This window comes from Podarcis muralis, chromosome 1 (genome assembly GCF_964188315.1).
Source record: "Podarcis muralis chromosome 1, rPodMur119.hap1.1, whole genome shotgun sequence".
In the NCBI taxonomy this organism is placed as follows: Eukaryota; Metazoa; Chordata; class Lepidosauria; order Squamata; family Lacertidae; genus Podarcis; species Podarcis muralis.
Window position 1 is genome coordinate 58,306,941 of NC_135655.1, and position 23,306 is coordinate 58,330,246.

The 23,306-nt window shown below is 43.9% G+C and overlaps 1 protein-coding gene across 1 annotated transcript; it reads left to right on the top strand.

The window, feature by feature from the left end:
* The first annotated feature begins 390 nt into the window (after positions 1 to 390).
* Positions 391 to 14,979, top strand: FGF3 (fibroblast growth factor 3). The gene is made up of 4 exons (XM_028728671.2): positions 391 to 507; positions 801 to 1,668; positions 10,996 to 11,099; positions 14,382 to 14,979. The coding sequence occupies exons 2-4, from the start codon at positions 1,389 to 1,391 to the stop codon at positions 14,712 to 14,714; spliced, it is 717 nt and encodes a 238-aa protein (XP_028584504.2). The 5' UTR covers positions 391 to 507; positions 801 to 1,388; the 3' UTR covers positions 14,715 to 14,979.
* The last annotated feature ends 8,327 nt before the right edge of the window (positions 14,980 to 23,306 follow it).

The following is a 23,306-nucleotide window of genomic DNA, read 5'->3' on the forward strand; positions in this document are numbered from 1 at the left end:
CAAAGCGATTTAAAAGAAACGAACGCAAAAGGAACCTCTCTTTACGAACAGTTCTGTAAGGGCGGACAGAAGCAACGTAGGTAACTTACCACATAGAGACAAGCACATCTGTGTTTTTATTTATTTATCCATACATAAATAAATTTAATCCGGTCAATTGTATGACAGCCATGCGACTTCCCATACCTAGTGGAAACCAGGAAGCTGGCCGAAATTTGGCTAATTGATTGATCCACCAAAAAGTGTTTCCTTTCATCATTCCATACAAAAGGAAATCGTTTAAATCACCAAAGGCTGTCTGTGAAATCTTTGAATGCTGCTGGTGGTTGGTGGTTTCTCTCCCTCCCCCCGCGATTCTTGAGCTGCTGTCCAAACCTCTTTTCTCATGCTTCCTTTTCGTTTTAAACGTCTATTTGGACGCCAAGTCGTCCGTCCTTGTCACGCATTGTGAGCCTGTGGGGATCGAGAGAAGCCGGTGCCCGACCCCAGGAGCGCGTTTCTCTCAAGGTAGACATTTTCAGATGCAAAATCACTTTTTCAGTTAGGAATTCAGGGGGGTTTTTTGTGGGGGGAGAGATAGGAAACCATCCGCCCCATCCCTCGTGTGGGTGGCTGGGTGGGTGTGAGGGGGCGATGTGGTGCTCTGCAAAAGGCCACCCGGGAGCGTGCGTGCGTGCGCGTGTAGATGCGCGCGCCCTCGCGGCTGGACGCAGTGCTGCGAGCCTGTGCGCTCTCATCTTGGATGCGGTCTGGAAGCTCACCCGGGACTTGTCTCTTTTCCTCTCTTGCGCTATTATCAGATCAGTCTCCTGTGGCCGGGAGCGCCTTTCCTATGTACAAGCCGTCGATTAATGCGATGTCCCCCTAGCCCCTCTCCTGGCATTTCGGGACCCCCGTTTCCCTTCCTACCTCCTCTCCCCTCCCCTCCTTTTCCTCCCCCGCCTCCCTCCCTCCCTCCCTCTGTCATTCTGGAGCCCTGAAGACTGCCCTGATCGCAGCACCGCCACTTAATCCAAACAGCTGGGCCTCTCCAGTTTGCTTTCCTCGACGACGTCTATTTACTTAAAGAGATCTAAAACCAATTAAGAAGGGGGAGAGGAGGAAGAGGGAGGGAAGAAGACGAGGAAACCGACCTGGATTGAAACAAACAAACAAGCAAGCAAGCAAACAAGCGAGCGAGGGAGCCAAGGAGCCCCCCCCCCCGCCCGCCCGACGAGAACCGCAACCTAGCGGCCGCCTCGTCCATGCGTCCCGATTGGACCCGGCGCGCCGGTGGCCACCTAGGAGAGCTGCCTCGGCCGCTGCAGCCCGGCGCTCTTCCCTGATGGGCCCGTCGGGGCTGTGCTGTGCCCGGAGCTGAGCGCCGCTGCGGCCCCCGCCATGCCACAATGGTGACCGCCTGGCTCGTCCTGCTGAGCGCCTTGCAGGCGGCGCGGGGCTCCCCCGGGCCGGCGGCGGCCGGCGGGGCCCCCGTGGGGCCCCCGTGCGCCCGGGGAGGGCCGTCGTGCGACCCGCGCTGGCGTAGAGACGCGGGCGGGCGCGGCGGCGTCTACGAGCATCTCGGCGGAGCGCCGCGGCGCAGGAAGCTCTACTGCGCCACCAAGTACCACCTCCAGATCCACGCCAACGGCAGGATCAACGGCACCTTGGAGAAGAACAGCGTCTTCAGTGAGTACCGCTTGGCCCCCTGCCCTACCCACACCCGCTAGCCCCGAGCCCCGACGTGGAAGCCAGCCCCCCCCCCCCAAATCTGGCTCCCAAGTCGAGGCGCGTTCAGCCCCGACGACCGGGCCTCGCCGCCGCCTCTCGGCGATTCGACGGCTGCTCTTCGGCCACCGCTTTTCGGGTCCGGGTGACGGGACACCTGGAGAAACCCACCCGATGAACCCCATGAGCCGTCGAGAATTAAAGGCTGCCGCTTAGAGGCATGCAAAAGGGATCAGGCGTGTGCGCTGAGAGGTTACCCACGGGAAATTTCTCACCCAAGGTGAGATTTTTAAAAAAAATAAATTTAAAAATCAGATCAAAGCGGGCGGTTTTAAAGCAGAGGTTGGATGGCCATCGGTTAGGGATTCTTTTGCGGCGATTCCTGCGCTGCAAGTGGTTGGATTAGATGACTTTTAGGGTCCCTTCCAACTCCACATTTGCTGAAATCCCCGTGCCCGTCCCGTCCTTTGTGCAATCTTGATATGTTGTAATAATATCTTCGCTTTATTTGAGCCAGGGACTAAAATTTGAGCTCAAGACCCTGATGGGTCTTCAAGCACATTGTGTTTTTTGGCTGGGGGAGGCACGCTGAAAAAAAATAAATAAACATTCGCACCTAGCTCCGGAAACATACCATAGCATGTGTTGACTTTTGCCAATTCAGCTTGAGCGAAACGTAGAGGAGTAACAGTCCCTATTGTACACAATGGGGGGAAAGGAGGCATTCTCTGGCTTTGCCAGTTCAGCCTTGGAAATTTTAAGCAATGATTGGCAACCTGTACAGAGAGATGCTTGGGATAAAGGGTCTGGCCAGGGCAAGTGAGAACCATAAGGATACGACAACAAGACCATGCTTCTGACCATGTGCAAAGTATTTTCTGTTGGCCATTGGATAATCACCACCAGCTTCCAGATAAGGCAGTGGCTGAAAAGATGTGCATGATAGATGGTTGGCAGTGCTTGTCTTTTTAGGGATAAATTTTAGAAAGGTTATTCTACCCACCCACCCTCAAGCAACTAGTCCAGAAGACATTATAAATATACCCCTCAAAGGAACACAGCAAGTAGGTTAAAGATCAATTTCATGGAAGATAAAGGCTGTCAGTGGCTACCAGCCTCAGTGGTTATACTCTGCCTCCATGGGTGCAGGCAGTATGTTTCTGAAGTTCAGCTGCTGGAAGCCATGGAAAGTCCCAGATACCATTGGTTTGCCAGTGAGAACAGGATGCTGGGCTGGACAGGCAACTGACTTGATCTGGAAGGGCTCTTCTTAAGTTATGTTCTTGTGCTTGTCAGTCATCTTCCAGTGGCTACCACTGATGCAGTGGATTAATAAATGTACAGTGGTACCTCGGGTTACAGACGCTTCAGGTTACAGATGCTTCAGGTTACAGACTCTGCTAACCCAGAAGTAGTACCTCAGGTTAAGAACTTTGCTTCAGGGTGAGAACAGAAATCACGCGGTGGCAGCGGGAGGCCCCATTAGCTAAAGTGGTAAAGTGAGGTATCAGGTTAAGAACAGTTTCATGTTAAGAATGGACCTCCAGAATGAATTAAGTTCTTAACCAGAGGTACCACTGTATTAGTCTTTAAGGTGCCATGAGACACATTTGTTGGTTTTGCTACAAAGAAAGAAAGAAAGAAAGAAAGAAAGAAAGAAAGAAAGAAAGAAAGAAAGAAAGGAGAGAGAGAGAGATATTACCAACACTACCACTCTGGAAATTAAATCTGTTTCTGTGGCAAGTCTTAGTCTAAGAATTGTGGCTGTTTTGCTTCCACATATTAAATTTTTCATTTTTTTCCTGCATTTTCTGCCTTGCACTTTACATATCAAATACTCCCTACAGCCAAACATAAGACACAATGGGAAACAAACCACTGTGTGTGTGTGTGTGTGTGTGTGTGTGTGTGGTCACATCCACACTATCCATTTAAAACACTCTTATGACACTTTAACCATTATGGCTTCCCTCAAAGACTCCTCGGAACTGTAGGAAGGGTGCTGGGAACTTTAGCTCTGCGACGGGTCTCCTAACAACTCTTGCACCCTTAGCAGCCTACAGTTCCCAGGATTCTTTGGGTGGAAGCCATGGCTTTTGAAAGGACTTTAATGGATGGTATGGATGGAGAAAGGCTAGTTCCATCATGACTAGGACTAGTGAGGCTGAGATCCTTTTCTTTTTTCGCCTCTGGATGATGTGAGTGGGGAATATATTTTTTTGAAAGCAGCTTCTAAAATTACACCCCCCCCCCACTAGGCTGTTCCTCTGCCGCTCCAGACAGAAAGCAAAGGGCACAAAGGAAGGGGCTGCCAAGAATCCCCAGCAAAGGTCTTTTCAGGTTTGTCTCTCCCCAAAAGGAGAGGAGCGGGTGGGAGTCCAAAGGACTTTCCTCTCCTCTCCCTTTTGTTCCTCCTCTTCCTGGAAATCTTTCCTGGACTTAACTTGTTTCTCTCCCCCACACTCCTCCTCATCCCTCCAAATATACATCCCTGTGGGGAGAAGAATCAGTGCTAGAAGAAGCAAAGAAGCTCTCTGGGATTGACAAAAGTTGAGGATCCACTGGGAACTGCCCCTGAGTTTATCCGTCTCCTAAGGTGTGAGTTCCCAGGACCAGCTTTCAAATCCCTCTTCCCTTTTATGACACCAGGTCAGATTGCAGCACTAATCCTGGAGAGGGAGGCGGCTGGTTTGTAAATAATGTGTCAAGATGACTTTCACACTTCCGCCTGTTCATCTCAGCCTGTTTGTTTGGTTTCCCTTCCCCTCCTATTCACCTTGTTTGATTTGTCTTTGGAGAGTTAGGGCACATTTTCTGAATGGGCTGCGGACATGGTAGGACGGGCACATTTGCTTATCAAAGGCAGGCTGCCTGTGTTAAAGACTATCCTGTGCAAAAGGAGGAACACTGCAGTCAGAAGTCAGGGCGTACTCAGACATGGACACCCATCACTCGGTGGCAAGGGTGCAGGGGTGGCATAATAACTGTCATCTCAAGCAGTGCTTTCAGGCAGCACAGTAATTTTCAGTGGAAGCAGTTCAGGCCAAAGCAAAACACTCTAGCAACTCCTGCACATCAAAGGGACTTAAAAGAGCTTAGCTCTGGCTCGGTTTTGCCACACCTGACTATGTGCATCACATACCTGGATCATGGAATCATAGAAATTTAGAACTGGAAGGGAGCCCAATGGTCAACTCCTTCAACCTCCTGCAATGCAGGAATCTCAACTAAAGCATCCTTGACAGATGGCCATCCAACCTGTGCTTAAAAACCTCCAAGGAAGGAGAGTCCACCACTTTCCGAGAGAGTCCGTTCCACTGTTGAGCTGCCCTTCCCATCAGAAAGTTCTTCCTGATCTTTAGCCGGAATCTCCTAACTTGAAGCCGTTGGTTCGGGTCCCACCCTCCAAAGCAGGAGAAAACAAGTTTCTTCCCTCTTCCATGTGACAGCCCTTGAGATATTTGAAGATGGCTATCATAGCTCCTATCCTCTGCTATGACCAGCTTATATTCATTGTATAAAACTTTCACAAAGGTTCCTCAAGACTCTGTGGAAAGAGGAAATATATTTCAATTAATGTCTTCTGGGCAGATATAAATGAAGCAGATTAAATGAAACAGATTAAGCAGATAAGAATTAAACTCATTGAGGTGTTCAAATCTTGGTCAATTGTGTGCAGCATAACCCCTCCATTGTACCACAACGTCATAGAATTGTACTGTAGAATCCTTCAGTCCTAATCTCTTGCTTCAAGAGGTTTAATCTCAGGCATCTTCAGGTAGGGCTGGGAGAGGCTCCCACCTGAAACCCTGGAACGCTGCTTTTGACCAATGCAGGCAGCACTGAACTAGATGGGCCAATGGTTTAATTTGGTTTAAAGCAGCTTCCCATTTTGACACATGCCTTCCCAATCTTTTTTCCTTTGATCTCAAAGGAAAGGAATATCATTTCTTGAATGCTTGCTGTTCACCTGCACAGAGAAGAAGGGAAAATCTACTTATGAGTAAATTTACACATGCATCCACTCAGTGGCACTCGTTCAAGTGACAGCTTGATCAAACACTTCAGACAGAGATTTAATAGCACAATACTTTTCAGTGGTGGCAGTTCGCACATGTAACTTAAAACCATCAAGTGATGCCATAGCACAATGGTGAATGTGCCAATTGTGGGATATTTTAAATGCAGTCGAGCCAAAAATTTTGCTAGATAGGCACAGGATAGGAGCTGAAGCTCACCGAGTTTTCCTGTAAACTTGCTAGAATGAACCCTGTGAGAGACACTCCCACTGTGCCCTGCCAGAAGGAGGGCATAGCTATATATTCTCCTACCTGCCTGGGCACACCCTCTTTCTCTCTTTCCATCTCTTTCTGCTCTGCCAGCAACGTGAGAACATCTGCTGGGTCTGAGCTCCAATGCTTGGACTGCATCTTAAGCTGGACTTAAGTATGTCTTTGTAACTGCATTACCATTTTAAGTCTGCCTGAACAAAGCTGTGGTTATCTGTTACTCTTCAACAAGTATTCTGAGTGAGTAAATGTTATTTCTACCTGTTAAAATATTGCTTGTTTGATTATTGCTTTAAGGGGGAGAAAAGAGGGAAATGCAAGGAGAATCCAGTTTGCCTTAAATCATCCTGGATTTCTTAAACTAAAAGGCTAAAACTAGCCTATCTAGCTTCCCTTTTAAGCTGCAAAGGGCTAGCACTCTGCTGAACTCACAAACGTGAGGAAGGATGATAGCTACTAAATCTCCTAGCATCTAGTCACATCCCAGTGCCAAGCAATTCTATGGTCCTGCCATGCTGGCAGCCAGTTCATGCCCACATATTGTCAGTACATTATCCACCATCACATGTGACTTGGGTGAAAAGGATATATGCACAGAAGGAGTAGTATTTAAAATATGGCTTACTTCTTCATTGCCATAGAAATCCCAAAGCAGGTTACATTCAAATCAAATGCACGATGTATATTAAAACAAACTGGGCAGGAAGAAAATTGGTTCATCTATCTATCTATCTATCTATCTATCTATCTATCATCTATCATCTATCATCTATCATCTCTATCATCTATCATCTATCATCTATCTATCATCTATCTATCTATCTATCATCTATCTATCTATCTATCTATCTATCTATCTATCTCTATCTATCTATCTATCTATCTATCTATCTATCTATCTATCTATCTATCATCTATCTATCTATCATCTATCTATCTATCTCTATCTATCTATCATCTATATCTATCTATCATCTATCTATCTATCATCTATCTATTATCTATCATCTATCTCTATCATCTATCTATCTATCTATCTATCATCTATCTATCTATCATCTATCTATCTATCTATCTATCTATCTATCTATCTATCTATATCTATCATCTATTTATTTATCAATATAATGACAAATGATTCAGGAGTCCTCACAGAAAAGCCTGGACAAATAAATAGGTCTTTATCTGGAACTAAAAAGAGTTTCCTCTAGCCATAACTGAGAAAGGAGGGAATTCTGTAAATGGGGTGCCAGTACCATGAAGGCCCTGTCTCTCCATTAGGCATCTGTGTCCTGATATATATATATATATATATATATATATATATATATATATATATATATATATGGTTTTATATATATATATATATATATATTAGGTAGTATTATAGGTAGCCATTGGAATTCTTTTAGAACTGGTGTAATATGCTCACAGTAGACAGCCCCACACAACAGCCTAACTGTGGCATTTTGTGCTACCTGCAGCTTCTGAACTAACCTTAAAGGCTTAGAGCTCATTATAGTAATTCAGAGGTGGGGAGCTGGAGGGAGCTGGTGGGCCCGAACCATATAACACACCCCAATGAGCAACTTTGTTGGTCACCTGGTAACAGCATCTTTAGTGCGTCTTTAGTGCCAATCATCTGTTTGGTCTGGAAGTGCACCATCAAAGAGGATCCCTGTAACCATTGATCAGCTGGTCATCAGTTACTGGGAGCCCCTTTGAAGTCTCTGTAGAGGAAGAAATACTCCTAAAAATGGAACATTTTTAAAGGGTCCCTGAAGGGGAAAACCATAGTGCCGCTGATTCCAGCTGATTGTCAGGGCTTTAGTTTTGCAGGGCTCTATTCAAGCACCGACCACCAGCTTATTGTTGGCATCCATGCTGTGCTTTGAAGCCCCAACAATCTCTTGAATGGGCTTCAACAGAAAGCATGGCTTGAAAGTGCCTTGCAACTGTACAATGATCAGCTGTAAATCCCTGTTTGGTCCAGCCGTGACTTTATTACAGGGCAGGTGATTGGCCTGGCCAGAACAGACTGGCAGGCCAAATCAAGCCCATAGGCAGGTTTCTCATTTCTGCAGTCATCCCATGATATCCACACATTGAGTCTGGACTCCTATTCATATTCATATTATTGTTTAAATTTATTAGTATCATTTTCTTGCCACAGGCAGCTCAAAGCAACTTGACAAAAAGCTAACAAAACAAAAACAAGAAACCCATACATTCATAAAGACCGGGGGGGGGGCATTAAAAATATCCATACAGGATGAAAGCCCACCTAGAAGCTGAAAGCCTGCATAAAAGGCTACACAGAGAGAGGGCTACCCTGGTTCAGAAATCCACTTGTAACATGGACGTCAGGATGGAGCATGGGGAAGCTGCATGATATTGGCAGCATGGAGAGTGGTCCATTCTCCCTGTCCTGTCTAGGCATGGTCCCTCTTCACATTATTAGTACAGTGGTACCTCAGTTTAAGAACAGCCCTGTTTACGAACTATTTGGTATACAAACTCTGCAAAACCAGAAGTAGTGTTCCGGTTAGCAAAATTTACCTCGGTCTACAAATGGAAGCCAAATGGTGGAAGGGCACCTGTGGCGGGAGGCCTCATTAGGGAAAGCCCGCCTTGGTTTAAGAACGGCTTTGGTTTAAGAATGGACTTCTGGAACGGATTAAGTTCGTAAACTGAGGTACCACTATATAGGAATGGGGCTATAGCCAGAATCCTGTTCTATGTAATGACATTGCAGGTGGACTGGGAGAAGGTGTGGACTGAGGCTATTCCTGCCCTGACATGCCCCCATTGATACCACTCTCCAGTCCTTCCACTAGCAGAGTTTCATCAGTGGTGGGGATTTGCCAGCATATCTCTGCTTTGCCAGTCCATCCCTGAAGTTACATCAATGATGTTTTTCTATCATCTGCCAGTGCAGAGGACTTACACCAAGTCTTGAGGCTTCTCTGCCAGCATAGGATGATGCTCTGAGTGATGTACATACATGCAGGTGAACTGGCCATAAGACAGTTTCAATGCAAAAGAGAGTACAAAATAGCTCCACCATCCTTCCTGTGAAGGAGAAGGCAGTATTTTTCAAAAACTGTTAAAAGACCTTAACTGAGTTTAAGCAGGAACAATTTCTTAGTACATGAGATAACAAATTCAGCATTGAAAGCAACAAGCTTTTAAACTACTGGTGTCATGATCTGAAATGAAAATAATAAATCTGTGTGTGAATGATGTTGATTATTCTGACAGCATCTCCCAAGTGCTGGGTCTCCGTACATATAATATTTTTTCAGCGTACATATAAAATCTGTTTCCCACCCCACTCCGTGGAATGTCTAAAACCATCATGTGACTTGCATGAATGTGATGGACCAGTGTTTGAAAGCATATGTCTAGTTATTTGTTTTTACATGTTGTGTTTTCTCCTGTTTATTGTACAATGCTTTGTGAGTCTTGGGCTTTAAACGCAGAATGCATTTAAAACACACACGGAAGCAAGCAGGCAAATACGTGTCACATGGCTGCTACTCTGCTCAGAGAGCCAGGCTTGCTTGCACACTCGCTTTTGGATGTTAACATAGTGGGAAACACCAGTTGGTTGCTCTTTAATGTGTGAAGCAGTCCGGGATACATGCATACCTTTGGCTTTCTTGTTGTTTCACTTGTCTGGGCGATGAGACCCTTTCCTTTGATGGTCTGAAATAGTTCCACTCTTTGAATGTGGCTTAGACTGCCACATTGTCCTTCCCTGCAAGGGCTGCGCTGACTTTCTAAATGACAGACTCCATTCATGGTTCCATACGTGGCTTCTAAGATGCTTCAGCCTCTCGTCTGAACTCCATTTTGCCCTCTGGAGATCTCAGCCGAAGCATTGTCCCGAAATGGGCAGCTTTGTGGTTTGCTTCAGTAAGTCAAGCACCCTTGTGTCCCCTAAGAAAGGCATTAAAGGGGATTTAAACTTTTTATAGACATATAGGATTAGGTGGCCCTCTAGTTCAATGTCAGATCTTTCTTTTTCTGAGGCAGTTCAGTCTCAATCAAACAGCTGGGGATTTACTAGCAAGAGTTTGCTTCAAACAATTCCCATGCTTTTATTTTTCTTCCCCTTCCCCTTTTCTTTTCAATACAAAAGGGTTTGCTTATGAACTAAGTGGTGAATGCAGGTATCTTGTGAGATGGTGTTCTTCACCGTGATGTTTCCCAGATGGAAGTAGCATTTGGGCAATTTAATATTAACAGCTGAAGACACAGCCCATTCCCTGGGAGACCCAGGTTCACAATTCTTGCTCAGTTCTAGATTCGGTCCGTAGCCTTGGACAAGTGCCTCTCTGCATCATTTTTTCACTTCTGTGGGAATTGTAATAATCAACTTCATCAACTTATTGGGAGGATGAACGGATGACAAGCAGTGTGATGTAGTGGTTAGAGAGTTGGACTGGGACCTGGCAGACCAGGGTTCAAATCCTCTCTCACCTGTGAAGCTCTCTGGGTGGCCATGGGCCAGCCATCTGCTCTCAGCCTAACTTACTTCACAAGGTTGTTGTGAGGATAATATGTGTGTGGGGGGGGGGGAGCTGTGTATGCCGCCTTGAGCTCCTTGAAGGAAAGATGGGATACAAATGAAATAAATAAATGAAATGAAACAAATCAGTTTGCAGAGCAATGTGTCAATTATGAACACAATTAAGTGGGAGATGCAGAGATCTCTGGGGTGCCTCGTCCCTCACAGTGTTGGGTTTCACATTTGCAATCTGGTGACCTCCAGAGCTTCTGGGTATGAGTGCCTGGCAGAACAGATCTGAGACAAGTATGTAGTCCCAGTGCCAACAAGTGGTTTTATCTGCAGGTAAACATGGGAGGTTCATGATGTAAAAGTGCTATAAAAATTGTTTAATAATAATAATAATAATAATAATAATAATAATAATAATAATTCATTGCACATCATTGTATATCATTAAGCCAAATCCTTCTTTTTCTGTTTTAGGCATCCTTGAGATTACTGCAGTGGACGTTGGAATTGTTGCCATCAAAGGCTGTTTCTCCGGCAGATACCTGGCCATGAACAAAAGAGGCAGACTTTATGCTTCCGTGAGTGCTATTTACAACAGAAGCACCTTAACTATGGCAAGGAAACTGAAGCATCCTACACTGGAGTGCCAGTCATTTTCAATGGGGATTTAAATACCATTGTAGTCCAAAGGACGCAAATACTGGTGTCTATGTACAAACGTTTATAGAGAACAGAAATATGTCCTTTGGTTTTAATGTGGGGATTAAGTAGCCAATGCTTGGAGGCCTCTAGATAAACTATTATGGTATGCGCCAGGCATGCTCCTTTTCCTTTCATGTGTGCTGCTGATCAGCCAAGGAAGGAGGGAGAGAGGGAGAGAGAGAAAAAGAGAGAAAGAGAGAGAGCTCAAAGGATTTATAACTACATAAATTTACATGTCAAGATATCCTTTTAGAGACTGTAAGTAACTCAGGTGAATAAGTGTAAAGAGGTAAGGAAGTCTGCAATTCACATTGTGATCAGGAAGGTTTCTCAAAAGAAAAATCTCCTGGGGATGTCAATGGGAGTCCCATTTGCACAATGCTATGAATGGGCTCCCAGTGTGCGTAAAGTAATTTAAGTTGGGATCTAACACAGCAGAGAGGTGCAGCACCAAAGCTGCTAACAGACGGAAAGAATGTGCAAATGAAATGAAGTTTTCCTCCAACACTTTCCAATTACCCTTCTGTACTTTAATCCGACTTCCTGGTATGTATATGATAGGATACTTTACAATGAGGATTTGGGAGATACTGCACTGCCAGATAAGGAAGGCTGAAGAAGGGTTTTAACACACATTTACTGTGCATATTATTTAATGGAACCCAGTGCAATGTTGGGGGGGGGGGTGAGAGAGAAAGAACTGGGAGAAACGTAAGAGAAAAGCATTAACCTGTAGTGTTAAGATGAGGAAACGACTCCATCTTCCCTCTCAGTAACCCACGTGCAACATGTGGCTGAGAGATTGCCACTGTCAGCACCCTTAACAAACCATCATTCCCAGGATTCTTTGGGGAAAGCCATGACAGTTAAAGTACCAAACCACTTTTAAAGAGTGCTTTAAAAGTATGGCGTGGATGTGAGTTGGCCGCATTAGTTAATTAATTACTGGATTCCATGGTTAGCCAACTCCCCCCCCCAGAATGGAGCATATGAGTTTCCCAAGTATTTCCCCAAGCATTAGGGATTATTGTGCTCTAGATCCATCAGTTTTGTTTCAGTGTCTGTAAAAATACAATTTTTAAAAAATAACATACAGCATCTAGCACAGCGCATTAAAATTGCTACAAAAGACCAACAAATCATCAAGTGGTCCCTCAGGAATTTTCAAATGGTCCATGGGAAGAAATGTTCTGGAACCAATGCTCTAGATGAGATGTTAGAATCAGTGGGTGAACTAGCTAGAGCAGCAGCTGATTAATTGCTGGAGGCCAAACTGCATCTGTGAGGACAAATTTTAATTAGTCGGGCTGAGAGAAGATAACTTTCCTCGTAAGAGCAAATGGCAGGTTTTTGTTCTTTTGGTTTTGGTAACTTAAGGTAAAGGTAAAGGTACCCCTGCCCGTACGGGCCAGTCTTGACAGACTCTGGGGTTGTGCGCCCATCTCACTCAAGAGGCCAGGGGCCAGCGCTGTCCGGAGACACTTCCGGGTCACGTGGCCAGCGTGACATCGCTGCTCTGGCTAGCCAGAGCCGCACACGGAAACGCCGTTTACCTTCCCGCTAGTAAGCGGTCCCTATTTATCTACTTGCACCCGAGGGTGCTTTCGAACTGCTAGGTTGGCATGCGCTGGGACCGAGCAACGGGTGCGCACCCCACCGCGGGGATTCAAACCGCCGACCTTTCGATCGGCAAGCCCTAGGCGCTGAGGCTTTTACCCACAGCGCCACCCGCGTCCCTTTGGTAACTTAGGCATCTTTAAATATCTCCAAATGCATACACACAATATAAATCAATGCAATTCAGTGATTATAAATTTATACAAGTCATTGATTCATGATACATTGACTAAAGAATTATTTAGGTCAACAGTCACAATTAAAATTCTACCTATTTTTGTTAATTTTTCATCTGCAGTTTCCACCTGCAACTTTCTATTAGCAATAGGTATTTTTCAGCACTTATCCTTCAACTTGGAGGGCCACAAAAATTGTGACCCACCAAGCCAAACACAACCCACTTTTCATAAAGAGATATATAAATATGCCATATTTAGGGGAGGATTTACAGTTCTTTTATATATGAAGAGTTGTCCACAACTCTGCCATATCTCCATAGACCTCTATTCTGTTAGGCAGCTTTCCCTAATAACTATAACTGTGGTTAGCTGAAAACAGAAGCAAAAATGTCTGATCTTCCCATGTCCATGCCAACAGGGGAGAAGGCATGGAGCAGTGTGTGAGCCCAGGCCTTACCCAGCCTTGTTGCCATAATGGCAAAGTATGGTTTAGCATTAAGTCTGAATGCAGCCACTCAGGCCTCATTTAGTCTTTTGACACTGTTGCCTTCCTTGCTATGTTGTGTTTTAATGTTGTAACCCATTCTGGGACCTTAGCTTGAAGAGCAGATAATAAACATAACAACAACAACAAGGCAACTTGTTTGCCTGTAGAAAACCATTATATAAAATAATTGCAATTGCTTCATTAAACTTCTCTTTATTAGTGTTTTTCTTATGCATTATCCTTGTGAGATTTGCAGCCTTGGATTCACAGCTGGGGTCTACCTGGGGGTCCCTGATGTAGTATAATTGAAGAATGGACCTATTGACTCCCTCTGCTGGGCTAACCGATAATTCCCTCCTTGTAGCCTTTTCAATCACATCATGCTAGGAGAGTAGCCAGTGGTCGTGCTCCCAGTTCCAGGGGAAGCAGAGCTCTGAACATCAGAAGTAAAATATGTGGAGAGCTACAAAACAGATGAAGGAAACTATGGGAAATGGGCATACCCTACAGACAGTTAGTCTGTGGACTATTGAACTGGACATCTCTACAAGTGATGATTTTGTTGGAATTTAAGCATGTCTAATATTCTCCAGAGCAGAAGTAGAGAAGCTAATTTTCAGCCTCAGGTCCACATTACTTCATGGGCAACTTTTTGGGGTCACATGCAAGAGCCCTTAGTTTTGCTTAAATTGTGTGAATAGTTTTCAAATTGATTCTGCATGCATACAGAGTTTTTGATCCCTGGAGCTCCCGACTTGTATCCTCTTTTATGTGCCACTGTTAGCTTGCATGAAGACAGCTACTTTTGATCTGAAATAGCCATTAGTTCTTCTTTTGGATTTCTGGAACTGATGGTTCTCCTCATTACATTACAGGAAACCTACAATGCTGAGTGTGAGTTTGTGGAAAGGATTCACGAGCTAGGCTATAATACGTATGCATCCCGCATATACCGGACTGTGCCCAATGGAGCCAGCGGTAGGCGCAAAGCTAGCGCTGAGAGACTCTGGTATGTCTCCATCAATGGGAAAGGACGACCCAGAAGAAGCTTCAAAACCCGTCGGACCCAGAAATCTTCTCTCTTTTTGCCTCGGGTGTTGGATAACAAAGACCATGATATGGTCCGACTATTCCATACAAATGCTAAGTACAGAGAGAGCCTGCTAAAGCCTCCGAGCAAGAACCAGAGGAGACGCAGAGGACACTAAGGGATGCTCTGTGGGGAGGGCAAAGGATGGAGAACCAAGAAGACAAGTCAGTGTTCATAGTGCTACTAAATAACTAACAAATATGACTGCGTGATCAGTGTGGACTCAGAAAGTAATGTTACGCTGTATGTATATATTTTACCAGTTGTCTCACCAAACATACTTGCTAATAGGTGTTTTAGACTTATAATCCATTGTTAAGGGCATATGATATAATAAATCACAGCATGTCCACGTGTAAATTAGATGGATGCAACAATTCTCATTGTTTGTCTTTGACTATTCTTTCTCAGTTGCTTTTTCATTAAGTATCGCCATTTTGTTAAATTAAGAATATTTAAACACAGTCATCTCCATTCCTCCGTAGGGTTGTCATCTGTTCAGAGAAAACTTACTCTGATGGAAATCAAATTAGTTTTAATCAATTACATTTGTATACATTGGCTTATGACAAAACAATAGTTGAAGAAACCCTCCCTCCCTCCCTCCCTCCCTCCCTCCCTCCCTTCCTTCCTTCCTTCCTTCCTTCCTCCCATCACTTGAACCTAGTTCCCACTGAAATTATGGGATGACAGACCAGTCCCATTGATTTCAGTGAGACTTCGGGTCAACTAATGTTACATCTTTACATCTGAATCCAGCCCAGTGTTTTTAGACAGCGTATGTATGTGTCATCGGAAGTACCACCTTAGAGGAGGCATAAACGTGCAGTTTTATATTTTTAAAAAATTAGCTTTGAAAAAAGAAGTATTGCCCAGTTAATTTGGGATACCTTTTGAGTTTATTAAAAAATATCATGCAGTGCAATTCTGTATGCGCATACTCAGAAGTAAGTCCCATTGAATTCAATGGAGTTTACTCTCATATATGTGGGTATAGGGAAAAGGTTGCAGCCCTGGCTTTCAGGTACTTATCATTGTGCAAACATAATATTCCCCTGCTCCAATTTAGAACAAATATTAAGAACTGCAATTTAAGAATGATTTATTTTGTAAAATCTTCTTTAAATTAATTTGCCTTTCATTTTAATCAACAGTAACTACCAGATATTAGTCATTACTCTTTATTAATGTGAAATGCTAAGCGGAGTGCATTTCGGGAAAGATGCATGCTGCTAAGATTATTGTTCTTTCTTTTAGTTTTGTTTGTTCAAAACTTGAGGATATTTTAAAATAACTTCCTGTGCATTTATAAAGCTTGCTGAAGTGTGGTATACATTATTTAAAATCAGGCTTCAGGAGAATATTTAAAACAGGCTGCTAAATGCTATAACAGCTTCTCTGCTTTGACGTGGAACTATGTTAAATCACTTCATTGAAAGAGAATAGCAAAGTTCAAATATCATCTCACACAACATTAAAAAGTACATTGGAGGTTTTCTGAAATGGTGTTTGTGCCGCTTGTTAACATATTCAGTGTGAGATAGAATGTGGGATGAGATCAAATGCAATACTGGCCATGGCCGCTACAGGATTTTTCTTTTCTTTATAAACCCAAACTAATTTCAGAGTCTTGTGTGTAATTTTCTTTAGGTTCATATCAGCAAGGAGGTCAAAAGAGTTTTGGTACCTTAGATACTCAGTTATTGTGGTATGCCTGTTCCTAGGCAAGAGCTTGTTTCATTTGATGTATGAAGCATATATAAATAATATTTTTTAAACTTCTTTTGATTATCAGCAATGCTAAGCTGGTTCTTTCTGTTTTTCTCTCTCTCTACCCTGGATCACATGTTGTGTTAAGCCAGAGTAGAGGGGAAAGGTTTGTAGGGAACACAGCACTTGGTTGGAGATCTGGATCATCTGATCTGATGCAAGGATAGAGAACCACTTTAGCTCAGTGGGCCAGATCTTTATCTCCTCCCACCCTCAGGCCAACTTTGACAGGTGAGCAGGGCTGCCCACACGTCAAACATCTGACAACATGATGACTGATAGGCAGTCCCACTCACCTCTCAAAGTTGACTCACGTGGCAGGGGGTCCACTCTGCAGCACATTCCCTGCAGAGAACATGCTGACAAAGCAGCATCGAGCAGAATTGACTTCTCCGCTCATCAGTAGGGATTCAGTCCTGCTCCCTGAAGGTATGTGGATAGGATTCAACTTTAAGGTGAAAGGAGAAGTTTCCTATCTGTCAGGGTCCAGGATGAAGGCTGCATATACACCATACGTACATTCAAAGCACATGACTTCACTCAAAGAATCCTGGGAATTGTAGTTGTTAAGGGCTAGGAATGGTAGCTTTGTGATGGGTAAAACTACAGTTCCCAGGATTCTTTGGGGGAAGTCATGTGCTTGAAATGTGCTCATATGTAAGTGTGCATGTACAAGGGGACAGGGGATTCTGCACCTTAGTGGCATAGAATTTCAGCAGCTGTAACTTCTCTTCTGCATACTGTACTGTAGGCTGCACTCCAGGCACTGATTTTGTTTGAAAACCCCGGCTTCAGCAACTGAGCTTAGGGATCTTTCTCCCTGTGTCTGGATTAATGTATGGCAACCCACAGCCCCAGCCTTACCCTGATGCCACATGAGGGAACGTTGCACTGTGTTGGATGCAAAGGTTAAGGTCAGAGCTGTCATGGTGGTTGACAAAATAGACAGGTCTTGCAATATTCAGGCCAAACCGATCATTTCACAATCATATCAGAAAGTGGAGAAATCACAGGGCCTCAAAGCTATACTGATTTTCAGAGATAAATTTAAGGATCTCATAGCTACCTGAACTCTCTTGACTGCTAGACTTGAGAAACAAGCAGCTCTGTAATGTGTCGTTCCAGAGAAATATGACCATAACGAACTGAATTGGCTTTAAGAAGGATGCAATTTTATGCTTTCCATTCTACCTATCCATTTCCTCTTCCTTTCTTCTTTTTTTCTTTTCATTTCCCACTAGTAAAACCCTTTCTATATAGAAATAAGTATTGGATGCTTAAGACATCCTCCCCTCTTTGAAAGAAAGAAAAGCTATTTTAAATAGGCCTTTGAAGATTTCAGCAAAGCTCAAGTTCAAATGTCTCCTGTTTCCTTTTGGAAGATCTGAAGGATTTGGGAAGGTGAACAAGCAAAGCTATAATTAAAGAACAGTTGATGGTAACCATCCCCTCCTGGTTAGCATTCTCAAGCCACCTCCAAATATAGACTGCAAAAGAAAACTTCATCCCGTTTTAGGCTTGCAATAGTTCAGATGCCTCAGATGCAGAGCAGAAAGAAAGGCCTTCTGAAAAGCTGAGGGCATACACAGAAAGTAGTAATAATAATAATAATATAAATAGCGTGCCCTTCCCCTCACACAGAAAACCTCCCAGTGTTCGTGTGGGATGACTGAGAAGCACATTTGGATGATGGTCGGTTGCGAGGGCGCCCTCTGCAGGAATTAAGAAAGATACCTACTCCTGACCAATCCTCCGCCCCGCCCTCCGCCGTGCTCAACACTCACAGGGTGCTAAATCTGCCACTTGGGGAGGTTGCTGGCGCTGGCAACCCATGCTATGTCACTGTCTGGGAGTAAGCCACACAGAATTATGTCAGACATACTTCTGAGTAGGAGTGGTTAGGATTGCACTGTAAGTTTCTGTGAACACTGAATTTTTAAAAATTGGTTGGGAGGGTTGACTGGTGAGAAAGATGAGGGAGGTATGGGGGGGCGGTGCATGCCATGGATTGAAATGTTTTGATGTGGGCAGTTTGTGCACAGATATGTTTATGTTTTCTTCCTTGCCTCTATGTTTATCTCCACCCTCCTTGCATAAAATGTTTTAGAAAGGTAGGTAATAAATGCTACTATAAAAAAAACAACAGCACAATCCTTTACATTTCTACTCAGAAGTTAACTCCATGTGTATATAAGCATACACATACATCAGAATGATTTTCTTTTATTTCTAAAAAAAGGTCTTACAGATAATAATCCACGAAACATTAGAACATGAACATCCATAAATGTCATTAAAAGAGCTTTTGTTGTTGCTTTGGAGAGCATTTTCCTTTAAACGTGACATCATGTTGTTTTAAATTAAATAAGTAAAAATCAAATCAAATCAAGATTTAATGCCATTACAAGAACAGAATGCTCAAGCTCACAACTCAGCTAAATCTCTTGTACTCTGCAACACAGAATGTGTAATTATGCACTGTGGGATAAATTCAAAGAAACGCTGAGACTGTTTCAAAGGAGGGGCCATGTGAGAGAAGAATGAGTTGCCTTGCTTTTCAAAAGAAACTCTGGGCACATCTATAGGGCATACAAACTGGAACAGACCTCCCTCAAGGCATGGTGGTAGTGGGATTGTATGCTCTGATTGTAAAGGCCCCTATGGATGAGTTTTCTTGGAAAAACAGGCCGTGACCAACCAGGGTCCAGGCCAAGCTTGCATCAATGTTTTGTATTCAACAGCGATTAGCCTCTCCCCCCTAGAAGCTGATCTTACAAATAAGTCAGCATTGTGCATGGAATGGAGGCAGTTTAAACAGCGACCCTCTTCCATGGTCCCGCTGTCAAAATTCAGTTGCATTCCAGCTGGAAAAGCAACGACAGCTATGAACATGGTACAAGTGATTTCTGTTAAGCGGCTATTCAGCATTCCTATTGCAGAAATCATCTTCATGTTTGAATAACCTATTTGGATTATTTTCCCATGAAAATAACCACCTATTTGGATTCTGTTTCCATGAAAAAAAATATCCATGTACATAGCTAAAAACCGTCTCTATGAATTTCTAACTTGATGTGCAGCATTTTATTTTTTGTAAGCGAAGTAGTCAAACATGCAGCTTTCACAAGTCGGAATAGTTTGCTGAAACTGTATTATATGATTCTGGTGTTTGTGCAGATCAGCTGTAAATCAGGCAATGGACAGATTTGATGCAAGAAAACCTGTGGCCTCTGTTGGACTCCACAACTTCCATCAGCCTCAGCCCCATCTACTGTGGCCAATGTCCCAGGATGGGAATTGATTACAATTGTAATCTAGCAGGGGAAGTTCCCCATTTCTGGTTCAATGAATAGGTGAATTGCCATGGATGTTCCAAAATCCCTTAATAGCAAGGAATTTATTTGTGCAGGAGAATTCATTTGGGCTCTGCATTGTTTGCAGGAGCACACTTGCCATCACTGGACATGGGTCTGTTTTTACAATAGTCTGACAGTTGTGTTGCTTACATACAGTTGGAAGGGTAGTAGCTGCATCTGGAATGGCCAATCCAGCGTAGACACTGCTGAGACTGGAGTACAAGCATGCTGGGAATGTGAACTTGGGAGAGCACATCTTTTGTTTGAGGCTCTGTCCCAAAATCTTGTGATTCCCCAAATCTTGCTGATGCAGCACATATGAAAGGCATTGAGGCGTCATACCTGACGGTTTTAAGTTGCCCACAACTCACCTCCATAAAGCAGCGTGCTCAACACACAAGCCTGGTAGACCTTCATCTTGGTATTGGTCATTACCATCACATTCTTTCATACCCTTTTGGAGAGGTGAGCCATTGCTGTAACTCGCCTTACCAATGGCATCAAAGGAAAGGTTGCTGGTTATGGTAGAACCCAGGTAGACAAAATCGTCTACCACCTCAAGTGTGTGGTCACCAGTGCTGATGCATGGAGTGCTGGTGATGTCCTGATGATCCCACAGCAGTAACTTCAGTATGAAATATAAACTCATTGGGTTGCAGCCAATGTTAATCCTACCCAGAATAGATCCAAATTACTATCACATTGCTTTTGTGCCTGGAGACAGATTGGTGGGAGCTCCTGGTTATAGCAATGCTTTTAGCATGAGATTGGCTGAGTGGTGCAGAGCGCTGATTATCCAGAGAATGGGAGATTGACAGAAATATTGCACTGAGCCTCTTTAAATTCTAATGGATTATGGAAGGATTTGTAGAACAGGAAAGTGTGTGGCTTTGAGATTTGAGGTATTCTATTTTATTTTTCGCTTGGTAGGGCTAAGCCCTGGTTGCCCCAATAGACCAGCCTTCACTTGTTTTAATCAGGGAGTAGGAAAAATGAAGAGTGGAAACAGTGCGACAAACTAACAAACTAGAATTCAACAACAGTAATTCACTGTAGTCATGTTTCAAAGGTATCCTCTCAGTTAACAATGTATACAGCATCAGACTGAGGGCAGTGCAGGTGGTTCCCCCACACAGGGGAAATCAAGAAGATCCATAACTGAGAAGATCCAATGGGGTTGCTAAATTCTGGCCTTGCTCAAGGTGCCATTCTGCCAAAGATTACCAAAGCCCGCCCCTGAAGAATACTAGTATCTTGGGGGGCCCTCAGATACATGGGGCCCCAATTCTGTGCATACCCATAAACCCACCAGTCGTTTCAACTATTAGTAAATGCATTCATGTCCATATTGACGTGACCTGATGTGGACCTGGTTCTGCCCCCTTCATGCTCACCCCCTTAGTTACTATTTTAGCTATTGGGGGGGGAGGGCAGTGACTGCTCTAAAATTGGAGGAAGTTGGTGGTTGTGCTCATGGATTTCATTAAGAGGCTCCTCCATTTTCCTCATAATTCAAGGACTGGTTTAGAATAGACTAAATAGATGCACTATTGCCATGTATAAGGTTGGTGTCTATTAACATTGGTAGGAATGTATTGTTTTGCACATAGTCTATTATTGGAATATTTGTATCACATCCAATGCACCATTTATGTCTCAAACTTTATTTCCCAAGAGCAATACCCAAGCAAAACCTGTACTGAAATCAAGCCTATTTATAAGTATCTTCACCTCTGACACCCAGATCTGAGATCTTGTATCTGATGTTTCACTTTACATGATCTGCCATTTGATCGGCTGTAGTAAATGCCAATCTTCTTTCTGCATAGAGTTCCCAAGAAGCAGGAAGTTGCTGTGTTGTTATCAGTGTGATTGTGTCATTAATGATGGCCCTGCCAGGCCATTTGCTTGGCTGATTAAGGCCAAAATAGTTATGTCCACTTCAGTCTCAGTGAAATTGATAATACGTAAGTGCACATAACTGAGCTGTACTGCGATTCATGTCTTTGCTATAAGATCATCTCCTTGAGACTGCTTGACAAAGGAAGTAACTTATATGACTGAAGGCTGGAATTTATAGATCTACAAGCCAGATCCAAATATAGTGCGCTATAAATGTGTAAGTATCTCTGCTGGCCACTTTTACCCTTCCACCAACTTTCTCTGCCCAATGTATCATGATATCACCAGGAGTAATTACATTAATTTCCTTTAGTGCTCTATTTTCTATCCATACTCCATTCACATTAAGTCCCAGGTCTGTTTTCATATCTCTAGAGTACATTCGACCTCATGCTGGACCTTGTTGACATTTGTGATGTATTTCTCAACGCTTCCCTCCCCCTCCGTTGACATCACAACTTTATTTTCAGCTCAGCGGTTTTCTTGGCTTTGAGCAATGAAACACTGCCTGCTCTTCAAGACTAATATATGGCCCCTGAGTGAAGGCGAGGCTGTGATCCAAATCAAGAGTTTCGTTGACACCATAATCCTTAGGAGTGCACAACTGGAGCATTTCATGAGCAGTAAGCAAAGGCTCCCTATTGATTTATGGCCCTGGTATTTGATCAGGAGTCCATGTTCTGTGTCACTACTACTACATGCAGACTTCTAATTAAGGAAATTAACTAGTTGTCTGACATGTAAGAGGAGAATTGTTATATCTGTAGCATGAGGCTGCTTTTATGGATTCTCCCTATTTTTACAGTGGATAGGCTCCAGGTATCTAAGAGCATTCAGTAGGGTCTGAAGAAACATCCCTAAAGTTCTAAGATCCAAGCTTGCTGCTGCAGTTGTCACATTATCCCTCCTTTGCCCAACCTTGGAGAGGTATGGGAGAGTATCTCATTGTGGGCAGGGACAGAACTGAGGGCAGAGAAGTGCTGCATGACAACATGGGGGTGGAGCTCAACCAGGGTATTTATGTTGGCTCCCTGCTCTCTCCTCTGGTGACACCCAGTCCTCCCTTGCTAAGATATCAGTACAGGATTAGCTGGCATGCTTACATTGGCCTCCTATTTTTTCTCTTCCCATCTACTCTGTACCTGAGAACTGGGGGTGGGGGTCTGAGCAGGTAATTGATTTAGCTGGAGATTGGGTTTGTTAAATAGGTTGGTTGTTCCTTCATAACCTGGCAAGCTTGTGTGGTAAGTGGAAGAAGGAAGACCAGTAGGGGAGCATGTTGGAACAGCTTTACGGCACCCGAGAGTTGCCTGTGGGGCTTTGGTAGCTATCAATAGGGTAAGGTCCAATGCTGTGGCTAACTTTTGTAACAGGAGCATCTCCACCCACCCCTGTCGTTCAGCCCGGACACTGAGGTCCAGCTCCAAAGGTCTTATGGTGGTTCATTCATTGCAAGAAGTGAGGTTACAGGGAACCAGGCAGAGGGCCTTCTGGGTAGTGGTGCCTACCCTATGGAACACCCTCTGAAGGCAGCCCTGTATGGGGAAGTTTTTAAGGTTTGATCTGTTATTGTGTTTTTATATTTTGATGGAAGCTGCCCAGAGTGGCAGGGGCAACCCAGTCAGATGGGCAGCATATAATTAATAAAATTATCATCATCATCATCACACTCAGAGTTGACA

Bases quoted from the DNA above. Each gene is read 5' to 3' on its own strand.
- FGF3 (XM_028728671.2), top strand. From the start codon at position 1,389: ATGGTGACCGCCTGGCTCGTCCTGCTGAGCGCCTTGCAGGCGGCGCGG. The intron at 1,669-10,995 runs GTGAGTACCGCT...TTTCTGTTTTAG, and splicing joins GGAGAAGAACAGCGTCTTCA to GCATCCTTGAGATTACTGCA. The intron at 11,100-14,381 runs GTGAGTGCTATT...ATTACATTACAG, and splicing joins GAGGCAGACTTTATGCTTCC to GAAACCTACAATGCTGAGTG.